Raw genomic sequence first — 23,828 nt, 5'->3', positions numbered from 1 at the left:
ATAAATCCACGGGTATTTCTATTTCGACCTCTTCACTATTAGGCTCGTTGATTTTGCCATCCCCAATATCGAGTAGCTATTTTGAAAACATAGAGAGAGCATCTGCATCTTGACTATTAACTGCCCTACAAAGTCTCATGTTTTGTGTAAGCTGAAGTACTCTACAAATATCCCAAAGCAACAATGAGTTTATAGAGGCTACAACTGTCCCAACTCTACCAGCCCCTGGCACAACCAATAGAATCTGTCTAAAATCACCTCCTAAAACAAAAACATTACCTCCAAAAACTCGATCACACTTCATAATATCTCGCATACTCCTATCCAACATTTCGAAACAAAATATGTTCATCATTGGAGCCTCATCCAATATAATGAGCTTTGCTTCTCTAATTAACTCGGTGAGATGGGATTGACCATCTATTGAACATGTTGTATATTCATCCACATTGATGGGCATTAAATCTAGAATGAGCTGTCCGACCACCTTCCATAAGTAAAACAGCTATACCACTTGATGCAACATTAAGAACATATCATCCTTAGATCGAATGATAGCGCCAAGAATACTCCACAAGAATGTTTTTCCAGTACCACCAAATCCATGAACAAAAAACATCAATTATTTCTAGGTAGACACTTTATTGCTCATCGGTTGACATACTTAATAACCTGTCGTAATCCTCTCTTTGGTCATCACGGTTATAGTTTCTCTCATCTCTGAGAACCATATTCTCAATATTATCTATCAAAGAATCGTTTGGTTTAGGCATATTCATAATAGTTGATCGATTGGTTGAACCAAGTTGGAGAGATTTTTCTTCCCATAAGCACAAGATTCTAACCCGGATTTTTTATTCGTATTTTGAAGAATTCAAACGTGAAACACGATCAGTTGGTGAATACATGACCATAATATAACCTGCACTAAACAAATCCAGTAATTATATTCAAAATTAGATTGTCAAACATATAAAAGCATTGAATGAAGAGAAATTTTTAAGAACCTTAGAATATATTCGAGAGTTGGATATTAATCATATACTCTGCCCGACGTCTATATATATAACCTTAGAGATTGCTATATATTCCTAAATTTATAAAATTAATTAATAGTATAAAATTTATGTATTTATAATAATAGATATGTGTAAATATATAACATATATATCTCTTATATATGTTAACTTACTTATTTAAACAATACTTATTTACATCTTAATCGTATCGATTATGTAAAATTCTGATAAATATCTTTTAATTTTATTTTAAAAGATAACCAAAATATTTTCATTTCCATCTTTATCACTTTAAGTTCATAATAAATATACTCATGAAGATAACCATCCATTTAAGTAATTATATATAACATATATATATATATATTATTTGAGATATGATAATTTTTTTTTCAAACAATAATTATTTCCATCTTTATCATTTCAAATTTGTAAATTTTTAATAAATCGTAAGTTTTATCCTTTGCGAGTATGGTTTTTACAAATAAAGGTATATAATAAAACGTTCTTACATATTTGTCGTTTTAAATTTACAAAATTACATAAGTTTGAAGATATACACTATTATTCTGTCATTCATTTATGTATAATTTATTAATCTATTATAAAATAAATTAAAATTTTATCAGAAAAAATGATGAATAAATATTTTCACAAACTCAATATTTATTAAAAATTGACGATTCTATTATACAAAAGTCATAAAAAAGTGTAATATTTTTAAAGATCAAAGATCAATTTATTAATAATTAGATTATTGTTACATCTAAATAAAGAAAAATTAAATTAAAGGAACAAATGTTATAGGAATATTCTAGGGTGAAAATTTTGTTTTCTCTTTGATCTTGGCTTCCATATCATCTCTTTATGACACCAAACGGATGGAATTGAAATTTCAGCGTAAGTAATGTTTTTTTGGCTTTAGGAGCTTGTGTATTGAATATAATCCAATCCGAAAATTTAGTTCTTGTAGTCCTTGAAGGAATCATGACATCATCCTCAGGACCATCGTCATTGTAGTATTCTTTAGGTATATCCTGTTTAATATATATATATATTTAAAATTAATAATTAAAACATGAAATTATTCTCTATTCCCAAATAATTATAAAACATAATTATTTAATTATCTGAATGAAATTAAACAATTTCGTTTCCACATACCCGAAAATATGCATGGTTATTAACGATCATAGTTTTCCTGCAAACATGGCAATCCAAGTAAAATCAAATTATGAAAAAGAAATTATAAAGATTAGAAATAATTTAACACGTTGATCATTCCGATTATATAATATAATACCTGATACTAATTAGTAATTAGAAACAAATTTGTTGATCGATTCATTTGGTCCATGATACCTACGTCAAATAGTTATTATCTATTATATTAACAGGAAAATAAAAGAATAATAAGATCCATATGCAATATCTCTCTTAAAAAAGATGGAAGATAATTATAAGAATATATTATAAATATTCAATTGAAAAAAAAATCTATTTTTAAAATGTAAATATAAATTTGAGAACATAATAAAAGAGTTAAATTTAAAATCTCAAAAAAGCATAATTATTATACCTTTTCTGAAAGGTGAACCAACAATAACCAAAGCTTTATTATTTATGGATCTTGCTTTCCAAGAAACCACTATACGAACAGGTAAATAAAAGAATCAGTCGATTAATCATAAAATAGAAAATCAGAATACAAATATAAAATTGAGAACATGATTAAAGAATTTAATGTAAAGTCTCAACCAAAAAAGCACAATATTATACCTTTTTTGAAAGATGAACCAACAACAACCAAAGTGTTATGATTTGTGGATTTTGCTTTCCAAGAAACGACTATATGAACAGGAAAATAAATAGGATCAGTCGATGAGTCATAAAAAACAGCAAGATCGGAATACAAATATAAATTTGAGAACATGAAAAAAGAATTATTGAAATTGATAAAACTATAAATTTAAAAGAAGAGAGTTTTTTTTTTCTTTGTTGAGTTACGGTGAAAGCAAACGATAGCATTATATTTATAGTTGTAAATGACCTTTTTTTAGGGTTTCCAGTAAGGAGGTGTATTGTTGTCGTGTTTTTTTTTCTCCTGGAGAATCCCATTAATTTTTATATTAACATTGATCTATCTATAAACAATCTAAGCCCATTAATTATCTCAAATCTGTAGAATTTGTAGTATAAAAAAGAATCATAGTTGTAAAAAGGGTGTTTTCCGAAAAAATATAGGGATATATCTAGCAAATTCTAGTTTTGTAAATAACTTTTTGTGTAAATAGATTATTTCTGTCGATTTTTTTGATTTATTTTTAAATGCAGAAAATTGAGAATTTTACGTCCAAGGGCAAAATATTTCAACGATAGGGGTATATTTCATTAATGGCAAAATGGTAATTTGTGCCTGAGAGTGAACGTGAGACGTTTTTACTTCTGCTTTAATATAATAGATATCCAAAAAAATCTTTTTAAAGAGAATATTCTAATGATTTATACAATTTCCTAAATAAAATCTTTAGTATTCCATATATTTTTACAAAATATATATTGTTAGCCATAAAAATATACTCTTAGGCGTAAAAAGGAATAAAATCTTGGCAATTTATCACACTTAATCGTGATTTTCGAGATCTTATTATGTAATTGAAAATAAAATCTTACTTAAGATCATATTAAAAAACTTTCACCAAACATGTTCAAAAAATTAAAATAAAAACAAACAAACATAACTATTTCTCATAAATAAAATTACAAAATTAACAATATAAAACTTACAAAATAGGTGCTTTTTTGAAACCATCATATTTAGCATATGATTTTATTGCATAATGTTTTATTCAAAAAAAAAATTAAAAACAATCATATAAATTGTATTTTATTCTAAAATTATAATATAAGTAAAAAGAATTTCAATTTGTGCTCTAACACGGGTCATAATCTAGTATATGTTTACTAGAATTTAACCCGCGGTATACCGCGTGTATATATTTTTATTATTATTTATATTTTATATTGTATTTGTTTGTTAAATATTGGATGTTTTTCAAATAGATGAATAACTAAATTTCTCGACCATTTGTGCGATTAAATGTTTATATTATTTTTTTAACCTGCAATATACTTCATGACCATTATTTGTTATATTTAGTTTGTTTTGTTTAGTGTTTGAGATTCTATTTTGATTTTAATTATTATAACAAAAATAAAGGATCTAAATACATAATAAGTCATTTATACGCTATGATTAAGTCACATTTTTCCTTACGATTTAACTATTTTACACAATCTTAGTTAAATCAACTTAATGTTTATATGTCAAATATTCTAATATTAATAGTGTTGACAAATAATAAAATGAGATTTAACCCGTTTTAGCACAAATTAATAATATTTTATTAATTCCAACATGTCGTCTTTATAACCCATCTACTATATAACCATATTATATAGTATTTTTTAAAATTTTAATTTTACATATTTGTAATATTTTAAAATTTTATTAGGTTTATATATATATATTAATTATAATATTTAAATAAATGTGAATCGAAGTTCTTATTACGTTAAGAATCAAAGCTCACAAGTTTTGGAAAAAAACATGAATCAAATTGTTGTTTTTTTTGTTTGCAAATGATTCAGAGATAGAATATCTTCAATGCACAATAGAAGTGTGGTTAAATATATAATAGTTTCTGTTTCCATATTGATTCTGCTGTATTTTTTTAGTTGGAATGGTATGTAAAATATTTAGAAAACAAAATCTGAAGTAATGCTATTTTTGAAAATTTTTTAGAGATTAACTTTGTAAATAAATACAAATATAAGGGTAGAACCCAAAATGTACTTCGTTATATACAGTACAAAGGAGTAGAGAGCAAGCCTAATTAGCAAAGGTTAAGGAAACTAGATAATGTACCGGATAAAGTTAATTAAGCATATGTTGATTCAATCTATCCTAATCTGGAGGCGCCAAAAGGCGATGGATATCTTTCAACTAAAGATTTTAAAAAGATTCAATGTAAATTCTAAACGAAAAAGGTAGTTTGATTCGGAATGAAGAAAGCTGCGCCTGTTTAATTAAGTCGTCGTTTAATTTGTTTTGATGGTAACGCCAATACATGGGTTTTATTTAGCGAAGTTTGTCCAAACAAAAAAAAAAAAAATCACATTTTATCAAAAAAACAAAAAGAGTTTGTCCAGAAAAAGAGAGTTTTATTTAGTTTTTTTTACCCTCCCACAATATTAATATTTACAACATTAATTACTCTTGGTCGTGTATACCATATTTTTATTTTAACTTTTTAGCATCAATATTTTAAATAAAAACAAAAACAAAGAACGAGTAACAAAGACACTCTAGAGTCTAGATTAATGGTTTATAACTTAAGTAATCCATGCAGACGCGCTGTGTCGTTGTTACCCTATTTAATATTAGCTTCAAACGCAACAACTTTTATTCGCCCCTTATCCAACGATTCTTAATTTCTTACAATATACTTTAATCTTCAAATCCATATAGTATATATAATACTTACTATACCTAGTCATTACCATCAACTCTTTTATTCCCTTTTCCTACTTCAATCAACCTGGCAAAAGAAAATTCTAACTCGTTTTCATTTCTCATCATTAAGAAAAAGAAAAAAAAATGGAGAGGGTCCAAAGTACGAATCTACACGCTTACATCCTTATTGCAATAGCCCTCTTCTTGTCTTTGTCAAGATCATCTCATGCAACAAAACAATTCAATGTGTTGAGCTTCGGAGCTAAACCTAACAGTATTGATGACTCAGCTCCAGCTTTTGTCAAGGCATGGGATGCAGCGTGCGGGTCCACTGATGCAGCCGTTATTTACGTGCCGAAAGGACGGTATCTGGTTAGCCCTGTTCGTTTCAATGGTGTGGGTTGCAAGAGTCTTAATATTGTCTTCAGGATCGATGGCACTCTTGTTGGTTCGGAGGATTACATGTTTCTTGGGAAAGAAGCAAACTGGCTCAGCTTTGAACGAGTCAGTGGAGTTTCCGTTATCGGTGGTTCTCTCGACGCCAAGGGACCCTCGTTGTGGTCTTGTAAAGCTTCATCTAGCAACAACTGCCCAGCTGGTGCTACGGTACGCCCATTATCCTTTATATTTACAAAATTACAATGGTACTGTTGCAAGAACTTATCAATAACTTTTGAACAAAACCCTAAATCTCTGACTGTTTTTTTGTTTGTGTGAATGATGTAGACAATGAGTTTTGTGGAGTCGAGTAGAATCAAGGTGAAGGGAGTACTATCACTGAACAGCCAAATGTTCCACATTGTCATCAACCGATGCCGTGATGTTAAGCTCGATGATATTCAAATCGTGGCTGATGGAAAAAGTCCTAACACAGATGGCATCCATGTCCAGCTATCGACCGATGTTGAGATCCGTAACACTTCCATCAAAACCGGTGACGACTGTATCTCTATTGGCCCTGGAACCAAGAACTTGTGGGTCGAACGAGTCAAATGTGGCCCTGGTCATGGAATCAGGTGAGTCCCATAAGTCAGAAAAAGAAAACTATAAATTTTACAATACAGATTCTAATATATATTACATCCTCTATTTGTAAATTTTAAATTTTACAAGATTAAAAAATAAGTTTCTAATATATAAGCGAAGATCAACGTCAATTAGTATGAGACCTTTTGGGAAGCAGCCCAATAAAAAATCCGTGAGTGCTGGACCACTTGGGCCAAAACGGATAATATTATACTAATAGGAGAGTTGGCTCGTGCTTGGAAAACCAACAATACTCTATATATGCACCCCATATGAAACGTACGTGTGTATATAATAATACAATTGTCTTTTTATCTAAAATGAAGCATTGGGAGCTTGGGAAAGGATAGAGAAGAAGAAGGAGTTCAAAATGTGACGGTGAAGAAGACAGTGTTTGTAGGAACAGACAATGGATTAAGAATCAAGTCATGGGCTAATCCAACATCTGGTTTTGTTCAGAGGGTTCGGTTCTTAGACTCTCTCATGTTCAATGTCAAGTTTTCCATAATTATTGACCAACACTATTGCCCTCATAACATCAACTGTCCTTCTCAGGTAACTTATTTATTTATTAGGTGCATTTTTTTTTTTTATATATAATAAAAGATGAGTTGAATTGGTGTACATGAACAATTACTCTCACGACTTATAAACGTGTTAATTAAGGAAAAAAACAATGTACATGAGTTAGAGAGGAGTTAAGCATCTCACTTTACAATTTCTTTTCTTGATGATAATGAACTAGGAATCGGGAGTGAGGATAAACGATGTAATTTATCAAGGCATAAGAGGAACATCAGCTACGAAAATTGCTGTAAAATTGGACTGCAGTTCTAAAACTCCATGCACGCGTATTAGAATGAAGGACATTAATTTGAGATATGCTAATGAAGCTGCACAATCTTCATGTGTCAATGTCCTTGGTGATAGTACTCTTGGTAATTTGGTCAAACCCCAAGCCTGCTTCTGATTCTCATTCAATTCAATAAAATTCATAAAGATGCAATGATGGGGTTGAAAAGATATATGTACATTTGAAGAAACCCAATCAAAATTTCGTTCACCAAGTCTCTCTAATTAGATCTTCTTATATTAATAGTAGGGAGTCACATCATGATCTCTTTAGTTGTTTGTTTATACTTCAGTTGTTGTTCCAAATTTGTGGGACCTCAGTTCCATCTCTTCTTCTGTTTTAGAAATGAAAAAAATAAAAATAAAAAATAAAGGTGGTCTAAAGTCTAAACTATGCCATAAATTAAAAAGGATATTGTGTTTACTTCAAGAGCATGAAAAATAATAAGAATGGTGATATCATGCATGATTCATGGTTCCGATCAACAAACCCAAATAGAGGATGAAAGAAGATTAATACTAATTTAGAAACCAAAAATAAAAAGATTTTGATACCATGAATCGTATGAATATAACTGAGATAGATGATATATGAGAGATACTTTTATAAAGCTTTAAACAAAACAAATTTTACATTTTATATATGCAATGCCTATAAGCAGCGGCATTTGAACCTTTTTATTTACAACCTGACTTGATGATCCATTAAAAAATATATATATATTACAGATTTTGTTGAACATATATTACAGATCTACATGACATTCTTTGGCTTAAATCTACATGAACAGATTTTGAGCCTCCATTGATGGTTTCATGTAGATTTAAGCCAAAGAATGTCTAGAAGTGGGACGAATCTCCTCGGCATGAGCAGTGGGGACATAAACTGCATTCACAAGAGAGCTGTTTCTTCGCCCATAGAAAATGTAAACAAGCACTCCAATGAAAAGCCACACCGATACACGAGCCCATGTCGAAGCTCTAAAACATTAGAAAGACAAAATGTTATTATTACAGTAAACTCATCCGTTAGTAATTTACAAATCTGGTGTAATGATCCATAACTCACCCAAGGTTTACCAAGAGGTACATGTTGATAAGAATGCATACAATAGGCAAAAGCGGAACAAACGGGCAAATGAAGGCTGTATAATACGAAAGAGTTATACGTTACAACTCAAACCTTCCGATTTGTAGCCAAATGAAATGCTTACTATAAAACATTAGGCTGGTTTGTTTTTAGGAAAAACAAAGACATCAGTACCTCCAGAATGCCCAAAACTGTGTCTAGCATCATCCTGATCTATGCAACTCAGAACAATCAAACCAACAAGAAGGAACAATCCACCAACACCACATACAGAATATCTGAGGACTCTGTTGATAATTTGCATAAAAATGGAGCTAAGTATTCTATTTTGAATTCCAGTAAGAGACATAAGCTCAAGTAAATAAACGGTTGATGAACTAACCCTGGAAAGCGGAAGCTTGACGCTGCATAGCTTAAAAGGAAGTTTCCAATACAAGTAACCATAATGCTCCAACCAGCGAGTTTTCTTCTGTTTTCTTTATTGGGAACCCCTACAGAATCAACAACAGATGTGAACCTTTTGCTTAGTCCAAGACAAGAGATGATGAGCAAACATATAGAGCTAGTTTGCAAAAATGATTAGTAACTTACATCCTCCTTGAGCTTCTTGCTTCTCCACAATTGAAGCATCAGTTTGGCAAAGTAAAGGTTGTTTCAATCTAATGGAAGTCCCAACGTGACTGGATGAGTTCTTTTCATCACATTGGAAGGGAACAGAACAAATCCTCTCTTGAAGTGATGACGGAAGGGGCACCTGATAAAAGCGTAGTCAGTCTAGTGCATAGCATTGTAAAGGAGTTGGGGATTCTGGTTTGTCCATTGGAAGATAGTTAGAGACTTCTCTCCTTAACGAAGTATAAAGAAAACGTTTATGGTTCCGATCATATTATTACCTCATCTGGAGGAACATATCGGACTATCAACACTGATACTGCAACCATTGTAAATGCAACAAGTGTCCCGACACTCACCTACACCAACTAAAGCTTGTCAAGTTCTAGTTACAGGCTAAGTGGTGCTTTAAGTACTTAACCAGGTAATTTTGGTTAATCATAATGTGTTAATTACCATTCCCGCCAGTTGCGAAACATCCATAAAGAAAGCTAAGACTGCTGCACACAAACCAGTTGTTATGGTTCCATTAACAGGTACCTGTGTGCGTTGATTCACATTTGAGAAAAATGAAGGCAAGAGACCATCCCTAGCCATTGCCATCAGAATCCGCGGCTGAAAAACGAATAAGCTCTTTAATGAATAAGTTGGTCTTTCACCGCTCAAGCAACAATTACTTAGCAAAGAGTATGGTACAACATGAATCCTGAAATCTATAGATCTTAACACTTGAATTATGTTTATTAGTTTACCTGAGGGAGAATGGAACCCATTAATGCAGAACAAAGAGCCATGACAGCACCTAAAGTTATCAAATACCTATAAGAGAAAAAGGCAATGGAAAAAAAAAAACAAATCAAACTCTAAACAAGTCCAGTCAATGAACAGTATTGCATCTTAACCAACTCATGGACTTACGCAGCCCATTGAATTCCATGACTAGCAAATGCGGAGGATATTGGAGTGTCAGGGTCCATAGCATAATACGGCACTAAACCAACAATAACAACAGAGACCATCATGTATAGCAAACAACAAAGCAGGAGTGAAAGACCAATACCAAGCGGTAAATCCCGCTGGGGATTTTTCACCTGAAACAGCAATGTTAAGTATATAAACCAATGCAACCTTCAAAATATGATACTGCAACATTACATGATACGAACCTCCTCTGCCATACTTGCAACTGAGTCAAACCCAATGTAAGAAAAGAAAACAGTAGCAGATCCAGTAAGCATTCCATCAACACCATATGGAAAATACCTATGAAACGAAAACTATAATGTCATATAGCTTCCACCGTACAATATGATGGTCGTAGCATCAGCATAAGGAATGGACAATTCACCCTGTTGGAAGCTCATAACCAACCCAACCCGTCTTGAAACACAGGTAACTACCAGCTATTATGACAAATAGCATAACAAAGACATTTGCTGTTGTTACAATTCCCTGAGCAAATGTGCTCTGTAGAGAAGAGATATTTCACTTTAAAAACCAAAAACAGTTCAGCAGAGTTGAGTCTGTCCAAACGAAGTAATTGAAATAAATATGAAATCTATACCTCCTTCACTCCAGTGCACAAGAGGCCTGTTACAATGAACACTAGTACAGCAGCACACGGGTCAACAACAATATCAAGGCCTGGGATTTGATGACGAGCTAATATTGTAGGGAAACAATCTTCACCACCAAAAATCATTGCCTATCATATTATATTAGAATGTCATTCACATGATAACGAAACAATTTCCAAACGTTTATATAAAAGGTAAAAAATTCCCTTTACTGTTATCTATAGCTATAAATATCATTCCAGCTATCACAAGAATCCTTGACAAAATGAGGTCATTGGCTTAAGATTCCCAGCTCAAACAGCAACATAAGAATGCAAAGAAAATGATCTTATAGAGCTTTAATAGTCTCTATGGAAATCCCTGCTAACCATAGTAATAGCTCTATGAAAAGAATTGGTCAACATGCATGCAATACAACGCTACTAAACTTCAATTCAACAAAACAATATAACACCATTCTTCAAGAAACAAAACAATGAATGTACACGATGCAAGCCTAGATCCATCAGTCTGAAATGCAAGGAAGAGAAGATATATCAATCAGTGAAAGGGTAAAAACCAGATTAGGAGATATGCCACGAGCAACTGTTGAACCACCAATAGTGTATTCCAGAATCAGTGCCCAGCCAATCAACCACGCAACACTGCAATAACAAGAATTTCATAACCAAACGCAATGAGTAAAAAACCATCGAGTGACGAAGAAAAGCCCAAGAACCGCTACATAACTAAATAATCAAGTAAAATATGTTACCCTTCACCAATGCAAATGTAGGAATAATGATAGGCACTCCCAGCTGAAGGGAAACGACTAGAGAGTTCTGCATAGCAAAACGCTGAAAGGGCAGCTGATATTCCAGCTATAAGGAAGGAAAAAGCAAGAGCAGGTCCTGAATGCTCTCTAGCCACTGTTCCCACAAGTATATAAACCCCTGCTCCAATCGTTGATCCAACACCTAAAAATTGTGAAAACCAAACTCTTAAGCTTTAGTGAAGAACATAGCCAAAACAAACACAAACCCAACATTTACTCCTTAAAGATACATATATATATAAGTAAACAGATGGAATCATCCTATCAAAAACAAGCAGAAACAGAGGATTATTACAAAGTCAACACACAAAAAGCTTCAATCTTTGAAAACCATCTACGGATCAGATTACATGATAAGAAAACTCATCGACTATCTAAGAAACCCAGATTCCTAAATCATCATTATTACGAGAGTTCAGTTCAAGAAAATGAGATACCAATTGCAATCAAGTGAGGAAAGGTCAAAGCTTTGGCGAGCTGGTGGTGATGATGAGTCTGGGATGATGTGCCATTTGAAGAAGAGTCGACTTGTTTCCTTCTTACTAAATTTCTTAAGAAACCCCATGAATGATCACCACCACCACCTTCGTTTTGCGTATCCACCATAAAACCCATTAACACACACAACACAGCACAACACTTGGGAAAGTATTATTTGATGGAGAACCAATATTCTTTAGATAGACATTATTACAAGTACGTCTTCTTTTCTTTTTTTTGGGGACAAATACAAACTACAAGTACTGTACGTCTTTATTTGCCCAAAAATTGACATAAAAATGTCGGAGTCAGTATTAACTACATCTGAGTTTCAGCCATATAATAATTCTGAATCTGTATTTGGGATTTTTTTAAGAATTGACTCAGTTAGCTGTCGTATGTGTGCTACTAGCCTTCCCTATCCGTTTGATATATTCTGATTTCTACAAATTTTATTTTTCTGTCTTTTCCTGGTAAAATAAAAGGGATGACAGTTAAAAATTTGGATGGTACATAAATTAGCAGTATAGTTAAATATGGTACACAATGATATTAAAATCGTTAAATTAATTTTGTTGAGTTTGTACAAGTTAAAAATAGTTTCTTAGTACGTAAAAATTTGGCTTTCAAAGTTAATAACTGAAATAATTATGAGATTATGAGTAGTTAGTTAATAGGGGAAAAATCTCAAGAAAAAAAAAAACATGACTTATATTTATGACAACTAAAAAAGTTAATTTTTTTTTGGTAAATATGAAATAAGTCATATTTTCTTTATGATTTTTTCCATAAATATTCTTCTTTTTTATGATTAATTTAGTATAAGTGTCTAAAAGAAAAGATGTTTAGAGCACATTTATCAGCTCAATATAATCATAATAATAAATAATAATAATAAAAATAAAGAAGATAAGTATGAGAGAAAGAAGAAAAATGTCACTAGAGTCATATCAATCAAAATAGCCATGTGTCCATTAATCATTGATTTATTTAATAAACATCAATTAAACTATAATTATAATTTATAATAAAACAATAAAAATTTCTTTTTTGAGATACCAACAATCAAACGAATCTTCTTCAACGGGATATGCTCCTAATATACATAGAAAAACGTGTTTAATTTCTTAGTTCATTACTTTTTTTTTTAATTAAAGACATCCAACCTCTATTATTTTACTAATGGAGATGGCCTAATAGATTAAAAAGCTAAATCATATCTCATCCATCAACCAGTTTGGTTTGAAATAACTTGAGGAAGGCCTCCGCATCTGGTTTCGATCTCAAGTTCTCAATCATCACTTGGTTATAATTAATCTGTTTTTTAAGTTCTCTCCCTTCGTTTTTTCTTCTTTTCTTTTTCGTTAAAAGATGTAAAAGTGTTGCTAGGTGGATTCGAACCTGAAAACAAACAAATTTTCTCTCTTAGTTTTAAATATAGCTTTTACATTTCATACAATAAATTAATAGAAGAAAAATAAACCTCCATGTACCATGCAAAACGCATCTACCTGCCCCGTCCCCATCCTCCATGTCACTATTGGAAGCGTTAAAAAAATACGTTCATGACGTTAACATGTTAATGACTACCACACCAGCAAATATTAGTTTTCGCAACTGGCTAATTGGCTCTGAATATTTAATGTAATTGATCCGTTATCCTTCTTGCTAATTAACCCGTCAGAAATTTGACTTTTGTGGCCGGTCATCAAGAACATATATATTTTTTGAACACATATTATATATAATCTTATATAAAAACGATAACAACATTGACGATACCTTAAAATTTTACCAATATTTTTTGAAGTCAGAGAAAATGACGACGCAACTGATATGAGCCTATGACAGACAAAAACTTATAAAATAAAAGTTATCTGGCACTGTGGCACATAATCTCGACGACAAATGGACTCTTCATGCCTTTCAGCCCAACTAAAGAAATAATAACAGGGAAGTGAGATAATCGCATATATATGTTTTATCAAAATTCTTGGACTTGTTGCTAATAGACTCTAACTCTAGCTAGTAAAGAGATGAAGACGGACGTTAGCATACCTCCAGACGCATCTTGTATTTGCAGATGTTGTCTACAGAGTTTTCGTTTTCTTGTCTTTCCTTTCGCTTCCTCAAAGACTAGATTTCCTATTTGATCTCCACATGTTGGAGATGGTGGCATGTATGCACTGGCACCTATATGACCATGAGCCTATATTAGCCGATATATGAACAAAGAAAATTATGACAAAACTACATAAACACAAATTTTAAGTTCTTTTGATGAGCTTATATATGTTTTTCCTCCTTCAAATCCAAACTCCATGTTTTTCAAACAATTTTTTTTAAAGTCTTTCTTTTTATTAGTATATATATCATCTTAATGAAATATAAAACTAATATTAATCTTGTAGCTTTCAAATTCAATCTGGTTCAAAATTTTGCTAATAGAGAATTGTTTTTGTGATAGGTGAGATAGATTTTTATACATAGATGTACTTACGTAGCATGCGGTGTGTAGCTCCAACACGAGAAAAATGGGATAAAATGAGAAGAAACAAAGACAGGAACAGAGAAATATAAGCTGTCTTCGTAGCCATTGTTGACCGACCCTATCATACGTTCCTCTTAATTCTAAATGCTTACAGGGATTATCATATAGATAAACTTATATAAAGCAGCAGCAACTTTTCAATTTGAAGGACTTCAAAACTTTAGTGGCAATAAATGCACGCGCTAAGTTTTGCAGCTAAACTATCTTTTCGATATGTTTTATGTTGGCTATGGTCCATATTGTCCAATGTCCACCATATGGCCCATATGATTGCTTATAATTCAGTATGAAGTGGACAGAGAGGCTCCTACGTAAGTTTTTGGACTCCATAAATTGATCCTTTCACATATATATATCATCATGAAATTCATAGTGATTTTAATTTATTTATAAATTGGTATTTCTTATTTTATATTATAAAATATTAATTTATAGAAGTATTATTTAATTATTAAAACATTTGAAAAATTATCTATAATTTTTCAAAAATAAGATTAGACTTTTTAAACTATATTTTTTATGGTTTTGGAATTAAAATTTTAATATTTAGAACTAAATTTTTTTGAAATAAATTACAAACAAATTCAGGTTTATACATGATATACATAAATTCAAAATATGATTATCGACCTCAGTTTTCGTATCTTAACAGTTTATAAGACTATCAAAATAAAGTGATGAATATTTAGAAATTGAAAATTTCAAAAAAGAAAATGGCTATTTTTATGATATTTTCATTTGAAAATTATTATTAATAATTATTTTACAAAGATGAGGTATAGGAAAAAATTCATTTAAATTAAAATGAATTTAGAAACTAATTAAATAATTCTAAAACTATATATATAATTAATACAATAAAAATATAATGGGTTGCTTTTCTGTTCCGACATATTAGCTTCTGTATTGAACCAGGTGTTAACACTTATCAGTAAAACTTAATAACCTATCAAATTATAACAATTAATAGATGCAGCTTTTCTCTTCCTTACGTGGACAAAGCAAATCAAATCTCTTCTTTACGTGGACAAAGCAAATCAAAAACGGTTTGTAACACTGCCTTTAATTAATTGCTAAATTAATGTTCTTCGTCGCCGTCATACCAACTCTCGACCGACTCTCCTCGACCGACTCTCTTTACCAATCGTTAGTCGATTGATTGATTGCTTGTGGTGGATTTCACAACAATGGAGTACATAAACCTAGAAGGTCTTCGATTAGATGTCGCCGATTCAATGAGGTATGTTTCCCATCTCTCTATTCCTTGTCTTTGTTTGATTCAACGATATACTTATATATGAACACAAAAATTTCAACTTTGTTTTTAGTTCTGCTGTTTTCGAGATGGGAAATACCAAAGAAATTGCAGCTGTCTATGGTCCAAGAGAGATACTTAATTTGACCTATAAAGATTGGTGCTTTAGTTGTATATAATCCAGTGATTTAAGCGAATTGGTTAATATCTGTATGTATCTATCTCGGTGAGAGCATTTTATCTCCGACGGAGAAACCAAGTTGCATATCTAATCTTAAGCTGATCGGAGATTTGAAAGTGTTGGTGCACGCAGATCTGCTATATTATATTGCTTCATCGAAGATTCTGACTGAGGTTGACTAAGTTTGAGTTTCTCTGCGAATTGTCTCTTTGATCTGTATCGTTAAAGAAACAGAGGAGGAAGAAGATGACGTCGGGGACTAGAATGCCGACATGGAGGGAGAGAGAAAACAACAAGAGGAGAGAGAGACGACGGAGAGCAATGGCAGATAAGATCTTCACCGGATTGAGAATGTACGGTAACTACGAGCTTCCTAAGCATTGCGATAACAACGAAGTTCTTAAAGCACTCTACAACGAAGCTGGTTGGATCGTCGAGCCTGATAGCACCACTTACCGCAAGGTTCATTTTTTTCTCCAATCTGGATCTCATTTTTTTTTTTATCTCTGTGCTTACTCAGATTTAAAACAAGAGCATGCATTGGTATTTATATGCTTTCCTGAGTTGCCAAAGCTTCTGCAGAAGGTTTTCAACTATGTGATAAGTTCCCTTAAATTGATAAATAAAGATGAAGATCAAACAAGAAAGAGAAGAGAAGGAGAATAGAAGGAGAAGGAGAAGAGAAGTGTATTCGGGAATCGGAGAAGGAGAAGAGAAGCTGATGATTTGTTCAATGTGTTAATTGTTCTTGTATATGATCCTTTAATAATTAAAAGATTTTGTGTGCTGGGGAGGATAACCTCGTGCCCACCCTTCTGTTATTGACAACACAATGCTTCTTAAGAAGTTTGCTGGTGAAGAAGGAGAAGGGGTTGATGTGCAAAAGCTGTTTGCTTACATTGGACTGTTTACACTTGTTGCTCTCTGGTGGCTTGGTATACTAATATCTTCCATATTTTAGTTTTGCAAGTGTATCATCCAAAACATAACATATGAGACAGGGAATTGTTTGTCTCTTGATCAAAAGTTTGTGTTTTTGGTTGTTTGTTTTCAGTGTGGCCATTAACAGCACTCGGGATGAACCCAAGTTTACCATACCACACTCTAAAAGTTGATGAAGTTGTCTTAGCCAACGGTTTTGTTGGACGTGTCCTCTCTGACTATTTTTGGTACGTTACAATGATTCTATGTTGTCAGCTTGATGATTCCAAGTCTCAAGCATTTAGCGACAATTTTTCCAAAAACTCATCATCTACAGAAACGCTATCATTAGAAATATACCATAGCAACAACATAAAAAGGAACACTAACCTGTCTCAAACGCAAAAGCTGGAGAATCTTCTTGCTCTTAGGGTCAATGGCATTGATACTGCAAAATAATTCAAGGAACAACATATACTCTCTTCTTTTTCTTCTTCTTCTTATTATTTTTATTGTCGAATGGGGATCAGAGGAATCAAGCACCAAAGATTCCAATCTACCTAGCACGAACGGGAAACATAATCGAAATCTGCTAGAAGACAATCTTTTCAAATTTCGTTAATAACAAAAAAAACATCACGGTTAAACAAAATAAAAAAGGGCTCCTGAATTGGACTGACACACAATGGGCTTTTTATTTCTACCCTGTTCGAATACTTTCTAAATAAACCAACTAATCAGTTCTACAGTAAAATAAAATATTAACAATACGTTGTTGCTTGCTCTTGCCTTGTTTTATCTTCTTGTTCCTATCTCCACATTCCCTTCATACTGTATATAGTGAGTCATACGTTGTTGCTTGCTCTTGCCTTGTTTTATCTTCTTGTTCCTATCTCCACATTCCCTTCATACTGTATATAGTTTTATAGTCAAAAAACATGGTTTTCCCCAAGCGTTCATTTTTAAGTTGTTCAATTCTTCTTCTTCTGAAAATCTTGTTATAATGGCACTTTTTCATGTCCTTAAATTCACATATTAGGTAAGTATGGCTCACGGCATGGAGCTAATTCCTAAGCGTTGGACCTATGATGTGTTTTTAAGTTTACGGGGAACAGATGTGCGGAAGAACTTTGTAAGTCATCTCTACAATGGTTTTAGAAGATGTGGCATAAATACATTTATGGATGATGTGGAATTGGCAGTGCCGACCTGGAGATATTCGATGCTTAAAGCAAATAAAAAATGTACGCCCCAAAAAAAAAATTTCGCGTCACAAAATAAATAAAAACTTAACTAGTTTATAAGAGTTCTAACGAAAAAATGTTAATAATAAGCAAAAAAAAAAAACATTAGTTTTGTTTATCGCGAAAGATAATTCTCCTTGCCTTCATTCCTACAAATTCATTCATCAATTTTTGGTAATCGAGCTTCTCAACCTGTTCTTGCTCTATAGATATCAACGCCAAACCATTCAATCGATCCTGAGACATAGTCGAGCGTAGATAATTTTTTATGAGCTTTAATTTGAGCTTTAATTTTGAAAAACTTCTCTCCGCAGAAGCAACCGAAACCGGAATGGTAAGTAATATACGATAGGCAATCCATGTGTTTGGATAACAACCATCCATTCTTTTCAAAAATTCCAACACTTCAACCGGTTTTGTAATATCTTTTGGCAACACATCCCTTAAAAGTTTCAGCTCCATAAACAGATCTTCTCCATCTACATCTGAATGCAACATATGTCTGCATAATCCTTGAAACGACCCGACCCGTTTTTTTTTTTAAATAATAATAATAACAATTACAATATATAATTAAGCATCACATACTACTTAATTAAACCGACCTAAACCACAATACAACATTAAACCAGCAATAACCAATACAGAAAGCGGACACATACCAAAAATACAAAACCGATATAACATCAATACAATAATATTCCTACCCATTCTATCCAGCAACCTAACATGCTGCTAACCAAGGTTCCAACATAAACAACATAACCAACAACACACAAACGAGACCCTAGATCATCCTCCTCCTCATCGCTCTGATTCCACGTCACAACCTGCACACCACAAACAACAATTGAGATGCGTAAGTATTATCACAAATACTTAGTGAGGCAATCCTCCCATCCATTGGGCTATACACACAAGCAACTGAGATCTAATGTTTAACAAACAACAAATAAACACAATCAACCATGAAAACACACAAGCTGGTGTCGACCGACACTAGGCCCAGAGTGGTGTCGAACGACACCGATCCCGCAGATACGCTTCGCTCGAAGCCGATCAACGAATCTCTGTTTCCAATCATCTCAAATCCGTCCCAAACTCACCCAAAAGCTTCAGGAACCTATAAGAACCATAACACAACCTCCAAAAGCAAGAACAACACCACAAAACACAACAAATCAAGCAAACAAGGATTCTCAGACTTAGATAAGCCATGGTCATGCACTCACCTCTTTTGCAGGAAGATTTGATTGAGAAACAGTGGAACAACACCTTAAGAAGCTTCTCCTTCGTTTTCAACAGCCACACTCCTTCCCACAGTAACATATCTCACCAAAAACCACCAAGAACAAGCCAAAATCTCTCAAGAACGCAAACTCTCACTTTTCTCTCTTTTCTTTTGCAAACGGCGACAAAACATCCAAAAACCCTCGACCTGGGTTGCCTCTACACTTATATACTCGGTTAAGACAAACCAATTAACCCAAACCAACCCAAAACCGCGAATTAAAACAATCTGGTCAAACCACAAAAGCAGGTGTCGATCGACACCAAATCCCCAAATCCCAATATTTNATTTGGTTCACGGATGTTACAGGTGTCGACCGACACCCACTTGGTGTCGACCGACACCGATCCCGCAGATACGCTCTGCTCGAAGCCAATCAACGAATTTCTGCTTCCAATCATCTCCAATCCGTCCCAAACTCACCCAAAAGCTTCATGAACCTATAAGAACCATAACACAACCTCCACAAGCAAGAACAACACCACAAAACACAACAAATCAAGCAAACAAGGATTCTCAGACTTAGATAAGCCATGGTCATGCACTCACCTCTTTTGCAGGAAGATTTGATTGAGAAACGGTGGAACAACACCTTAAGAAGCTTCTCCTTCGTTTTCAACAGCCACACTCCTTCCCACAGTAACAGATCTCACCCAAAACCACCAAGAACAAGCCAAAATCTCTCAAGAACACAAACTCTCACTTTTCTCTCTTTTCTTTTGCAAACGGCGACAAAACATCCAAAAACCCTCGACCTGGGTTGCCTCTACACTTATATACTCGGTTAAGACAAACCAATTAACCCAAACCAACCCAAAACCGCGAATTAAAACAATCTGGTCAAACCACAAAAGCAGGTGGCAATCGGCACATCCTTGGTGTCGATCGACACCCACCACCAAATCCCAATATTTGGTTCACGGATGTTACAGGTGTCGACCGACACCCACTTGGTGTCGACCGACACCGATCCCGCAGATACGCTCTGCTCGAAGCCAATCAACGAATTTCTGCTTCCAATCATCTCCAATCCGTCCCAAACTCACCCAAAAGCTTCAGGAACCTATAAGAACCATAACACAACCTCCACAAGCAAGAACAACACCACAAAACACAACAAATCAAGCAAACAAGGATTCTCAGACTTAGATAAGCCATGGTCATGCACTCACCTCTTTTGCAGGAAGATTTGATTGAGAAACGGTGGAACAACACCTTAAGAAGCTTCTCCTTCGTTTTCAACAGCCACACTCCTTCCCACAGTAACATATCTCACCAAAAACCACCAAGAACAAGCCAAAATCTCTCAAGAACGCAAACTCTCACTTTTCTCTCTTTTCTTTTGCAAACGGCGACAAAACATCCAAAAACCCTCGACCTGGGTTGCCTCTACACTTATATACTCGGTTAAGACAAACCAATTAACCCAAACCAACCCAAAACCGCGAATTAAAACAATCTGGTCAAACCACAAAAGCTGGTGTCGATCGGCACATCCTTGGTGTCGATCGACACCCACCACCAAATCCCAATATTTGGTTCACGGATGTTACAGGTGTCGACCGACACCCACTTGGTGTCGACCGACACCGATCCCGCAGATACGCTCCGTTCGAAGCCGATCAACGAATCTCTGTTTCCAATCATCTCCAATCCTTCCCAAACTCACCCAAAAGCTTTAGGAACCTATAAGAACCATAACACAACCTCCACAAGCAAGAACAACACCACAAAACACAATAAATCAAGCAAACAAGGATTCTCAGACTTAGATAAGCCATGGACATGCACTCACCTCTTTTGCAGGAAGATTTGATTGAGAAACGATGGAACAACACCTTAAGAAGCTTCTCCTTCGTTTTCAACAGCCACACTCCTTCCCACAGTAACAGATCTCACCCAAAACCACCAAGAACAAGCCAAAATCTCTCAAGAACACAAACTCTCACTTTTCTCTCTTTTCTTTTGCAAACGGCGACAAAACATCCAAAAACCCTCGACCTGGGTTGCCTCTACACTTATATACTCGGTTAAGACAAACCAATTAACCCAAACCAACCCAAAACCGCGAATTAAAACAATCTGGTCAAACCACAAAAGCTGGTGTCGATCGGCACATCCTTGGTGTCGATCGACACCCACCACCAAATCCCAATATTTGGTTCACGGATGTTACAGGTGTCGACCGACACCCACTTGGTGTCGACCGACACCGATCCCGCAGATACGCTCCGTTCGAAGCCGATCAACGAATCTCTGTTTCCAATCATCTCCAATCCTTCCCAAACTCACCCAAAAGCTTTAGGAACCTATAAGAACCATAACACAACCTCCACAAGCAAGAACAACACCACAAAACACAATAAATCAAGCAAACAAGAATTCTCAGACTTAGATAAGCCATGGACATGCACTCGCCTCTTTTGCAGGAAGATTTGATTGAGAAACGATGGAACAACACCTTAAGAAGCTTCTCCTTCGTTTTCAACAGCCACACTCCTTCCCACAGTAACAGATCTCACCCAAAACCACCAAGAACAAGCCAAAATATCTCAAAAACACAAACTCTCACTTTTCTCTCTTTTCTTTTGCAAACGGCGACAAAACATCCAAAAACCCTCGACCTGGGTTGCCTCTACACTTATATACTCGGTTAAGACAAACCAATTAACCCAAACCAACCCAAAACCGCGAATTAAAACAATCTGGTCAAACCAGAAAAGCTGGTGTCGATCGACACCCACCCCCAAATCCCAATATTTGGTTTATGGATGTTACAATTCTCCCCCACCAACAAGGATTCGACCTCGAATCCTGCAGCACCATCCATCCGCCAAAGACCTCCGTGCCACCATCAACACGGCCCGCACACCCTCCGGCCGGACTGAACACCGTCAACCAAGGTTTTTTGTGCCACTATTGCAACAGCCCGCACACCTCCAACTGAACCCTCGAGGTCTCCCTCTAGTCAATATACTCACATCCAAGACGGTATTTGATCACAACTCAGTGCTTCCCCCGTCTGCGGTCACAACCAACGAATCATGCCGGCTCGCTATCNAGTAAGTATTATTACAAATACTTAGTGAGGAAATCCTCCCATCTACTGGGCTATACACACAAGCAACTGAGATCCAATATTTAACAAACAACAAATAAACACGACCAACCAGGAAAACACACGCAACACACAAGCTGGTGTCGACCGACACCAAAGTGGTGTCGATCGACACTAGGCCCAGAGTGGTGTCGACCGACACCGATCCCGCAGATACGCTCTGCTCGAAGCCAATCAACGAATTTCTGCTTCCAATCATCTCCAATCCGTCCCAAACTCACCCAAAAGCTTCATGAACCTATAAGAACCATAACACAACCTCCACAAGCAAGAACAACACCACAAAACACAACAAATCAAGNAAATCCCGCTCTTGGGTCGTCACCTTAACGCGCACTCTCGGATTGTCATCCGAAACAAACATACCACTCCCACTCTCTCGCCACAAAGTCTATCGAGCTATCGGTATCACATGAGTTAGGCCCACACGGCCTTGAGCAAACAAGTCTGATGTCATCAAGTATCTCCCGACTAGAACTACCTCAACACTTCCGCAAGAACATTGAAATGTCCTACGGCCAACACTCGCCACAAAGGCTACCGAGACGTCACAAAGACCCTAAACACGTCACAAAAACCACACCAACGTCCCGCAGGACCGCCACTAGGCCACAAAAATGTCCAAAAGAACCTTTAACATTCCCGCCACTCCATGCATTTCACATCCCCTTTCCAAAAATAGACAAGTCTTATCTATTCATAGAACTTTCTATTTATGGACATTGTTCTTTTCTGGAACTTCCTATTTAAGGAAACTTTCCATTTCTAGAATTCCCAAGCTATTTCCTTTCCACTCGACACACGAGTCAAAAACCCAACAAACTCCATTTGCAAAACATCCACTCCCATAAATCACGGCCAACAGTATTTCTCGATACCGGCGTGATCTACCACTTTCCAACAACTTTTCAATAGCCAACTGCACCTCCCGCACAGAAGCTAAAAACACTACACAACTAACAAAACATAAAACAACTTACCGTGGAATCTCATTGAAGGCTCGAAGAGGATGATACTAGGACTCCATACCACAAACAAATTGACTAACTACTCATAATCAATTCTATCACACAACATCAAGCATCAACCATCATAGAGATCAACTCAACCAATTAAATCCCTAAACCGCTCTAGACCATCCAGTTAACCGTCCTAGAACCGTATAGGCTCTGATACCAAAATGAAATGACCCGGCCCGTTTTTTTTTTAAATAATAATAATAACAATTATAATATATAATTAAGCATCCCATACTACTTAATTAAACCGACCTAAACCACA

The 23,828-nt window shown here is 34.7% G+C and overlaps 3 protein-coding genes across 4 annotated transcripts; 1 reads left to right on the top strand and 2 right to left on the bottom strand.

Moving 5' to 3' along the window:
* LOC104728222 (polygalacturonase-like) lies at window positions 5,680-7,531 on the top strand. The gene is made up of 4 exons (XM_010447242.1): window positions 5,680-6,141; window positions 6,262-6,551; window positions 6,888-7,116; window positions 7,307-7,531. Exons 1-4 carry the CDS (start codon window positions 5,680-5,682, stop codon window positions 7,529-7,531), a joined length of 1,206 nt encoding a protein of 401 aa, XP_010445544.1.
* Window positions 8,033-12,297, bottom strand: LOC104724055 (cationic amino acid transporter 3, mitochondrial-like). Of its 2 annotated transcripts, none has more exons than XM_010442500.2 (15): window positions 11,944-12,297; window positions 11,447-11,648; window positions 11,252-11,336; window positions 10,680-10,820; window positions 10,464-10,582; window positions 10,282-10,378; window positions 10,034-10,206; window positions 9,868-9,934; window positions 9,572-9,655; window positions 9,397-9,474; window positions 9,095-9,257; window positions 8,886-8,994; window positions 8,678-8,790; window positions 8,483-8,558; window positions 8,033-8,394 (listed from the first exon to the last, which is right to left on the bottom strand). In XM_010442500.2, exons 1-15 carry the CDS (start codon window positions 12,119-12,121, stop codon window positions 8,238-8,240), a joined length of 1,842 nt encoding a protein of 613 aa, XP_010440802.1. In that variant the 5' UTR covers window positions 12,122-12,297; the 3' UTR covers window positions 8,033-8,237. The 2 variants fall into 2 exon arrangements, with proteins under 2 accessions (XP_010440802.1, XP_010440801.1); XM_010442499.2 differs by having other exon boundaries at window positions 9,572-9,730; window positions 11,944-12,293.
* Window positions 13,091-14,609, bottom strand: LOC104724053. Its single transcript, XM_010442496.2, has 4 exons — window positions 14,487-14,609; window positions 14,045-14,179; window positions 13,480-13,523; window positions 13,091-13,387 (listed from the first exon to the last, which is right to left on the bottom strand). The coding sequence occupies exons 1-4, from the start codon at window positions 14,581-14,583 to the stop codon at window positions 13,208-13,210; spliced, it is 456 nt and encodes a 151-aa protein (XP_010440798.1). The 5' UTR covers window positions 14,584-14,609; the 3' UTR covers window positions 13,091-13,207.

The sequence above is a fragment of the Camelina sativa genome, chromosome 11, assembly GCF_000633955.1.
Source record: "Camelina sativa cultivar DH55 chromosome 11, Cs, whole genome shotgun sequence".
NCBI lineage: Eukaryota > Viridiplantae > Streptophyta > Magnoliopsida > Brassicales > Brassicaceae > Camelina > Camelina sativa.
This window is presented reverse-complemented; position numbering and strand designations above follow the sequence as displayed.

Excerpts from the sequence above, each read along its gene's own strand:
- LOC104728222 (XM_010447242.1), top strand. The coding sequence starts at position 5,680 with ATGGAGAGGGTCCAAAGTACGAATCTACACGCTTACATCCTTATTGCA. Across the intron at positions 6,142-6,261 it reads ACTGCCCAGCTGGTGCTACG|ACAATGAGTTTTGTGGAGTC; the intron begins GTACGCCCATTA and ends TGAATGATGTAG. Across the intron at positions 6,552-6,887 it reads GGCCCTGGTCATGGAATCAG|CATTGGGAGCTTGGGAAAGG; the intron begins GTGAGTCCCATA and ends TCTAAAATGAAG.
- LOC104724055 (XM_010442499.2), bottom strand. The coding sequence starts at position 12,121 with ATGGGTTTTATGGTGGATACGCAAAACGAAGGTGGTGGTGGTGATCAT. Across the intron at positions 9,935-10,033 it reads CATGGAATTCAATGGGCTGC|GTATTTGATAACTTTAGGTG; the intron begins GTAAGTCCATGA and ends TTTCTCTTATAG. Across the intron at positions 8,791-8,885 it reads TCAAGCTTCCGCTTTCCAGG|AGTCCTCAGATATTCTGTAT; the intron begins GTTAGTTCATCA and ends AATTATCAACAG.
- LOC104724053 (XM_010442496.2), bottom strand. The coding sequence starts at position 14,583 with ATGGCTACGAAGACAGCTTATATTTCTCTGTTCCTGTCTTTGTTTCTT. Across the intron at positions 14,180-14,486 it reads AGCTACACACCGCATGCTAC|GTGCCAGTGCATACATGCCA; the intron begins GTAAGTACATCT and ends ATGGTCATATAG. Across the intron at positions 13,388-13,479 it reads AGGTAGATGCGTTTTGCATG|GTTCGAATCCACCTAGCAAC; the intron begins GTACATGGAGGT and ends GTTTGTTTTCAG.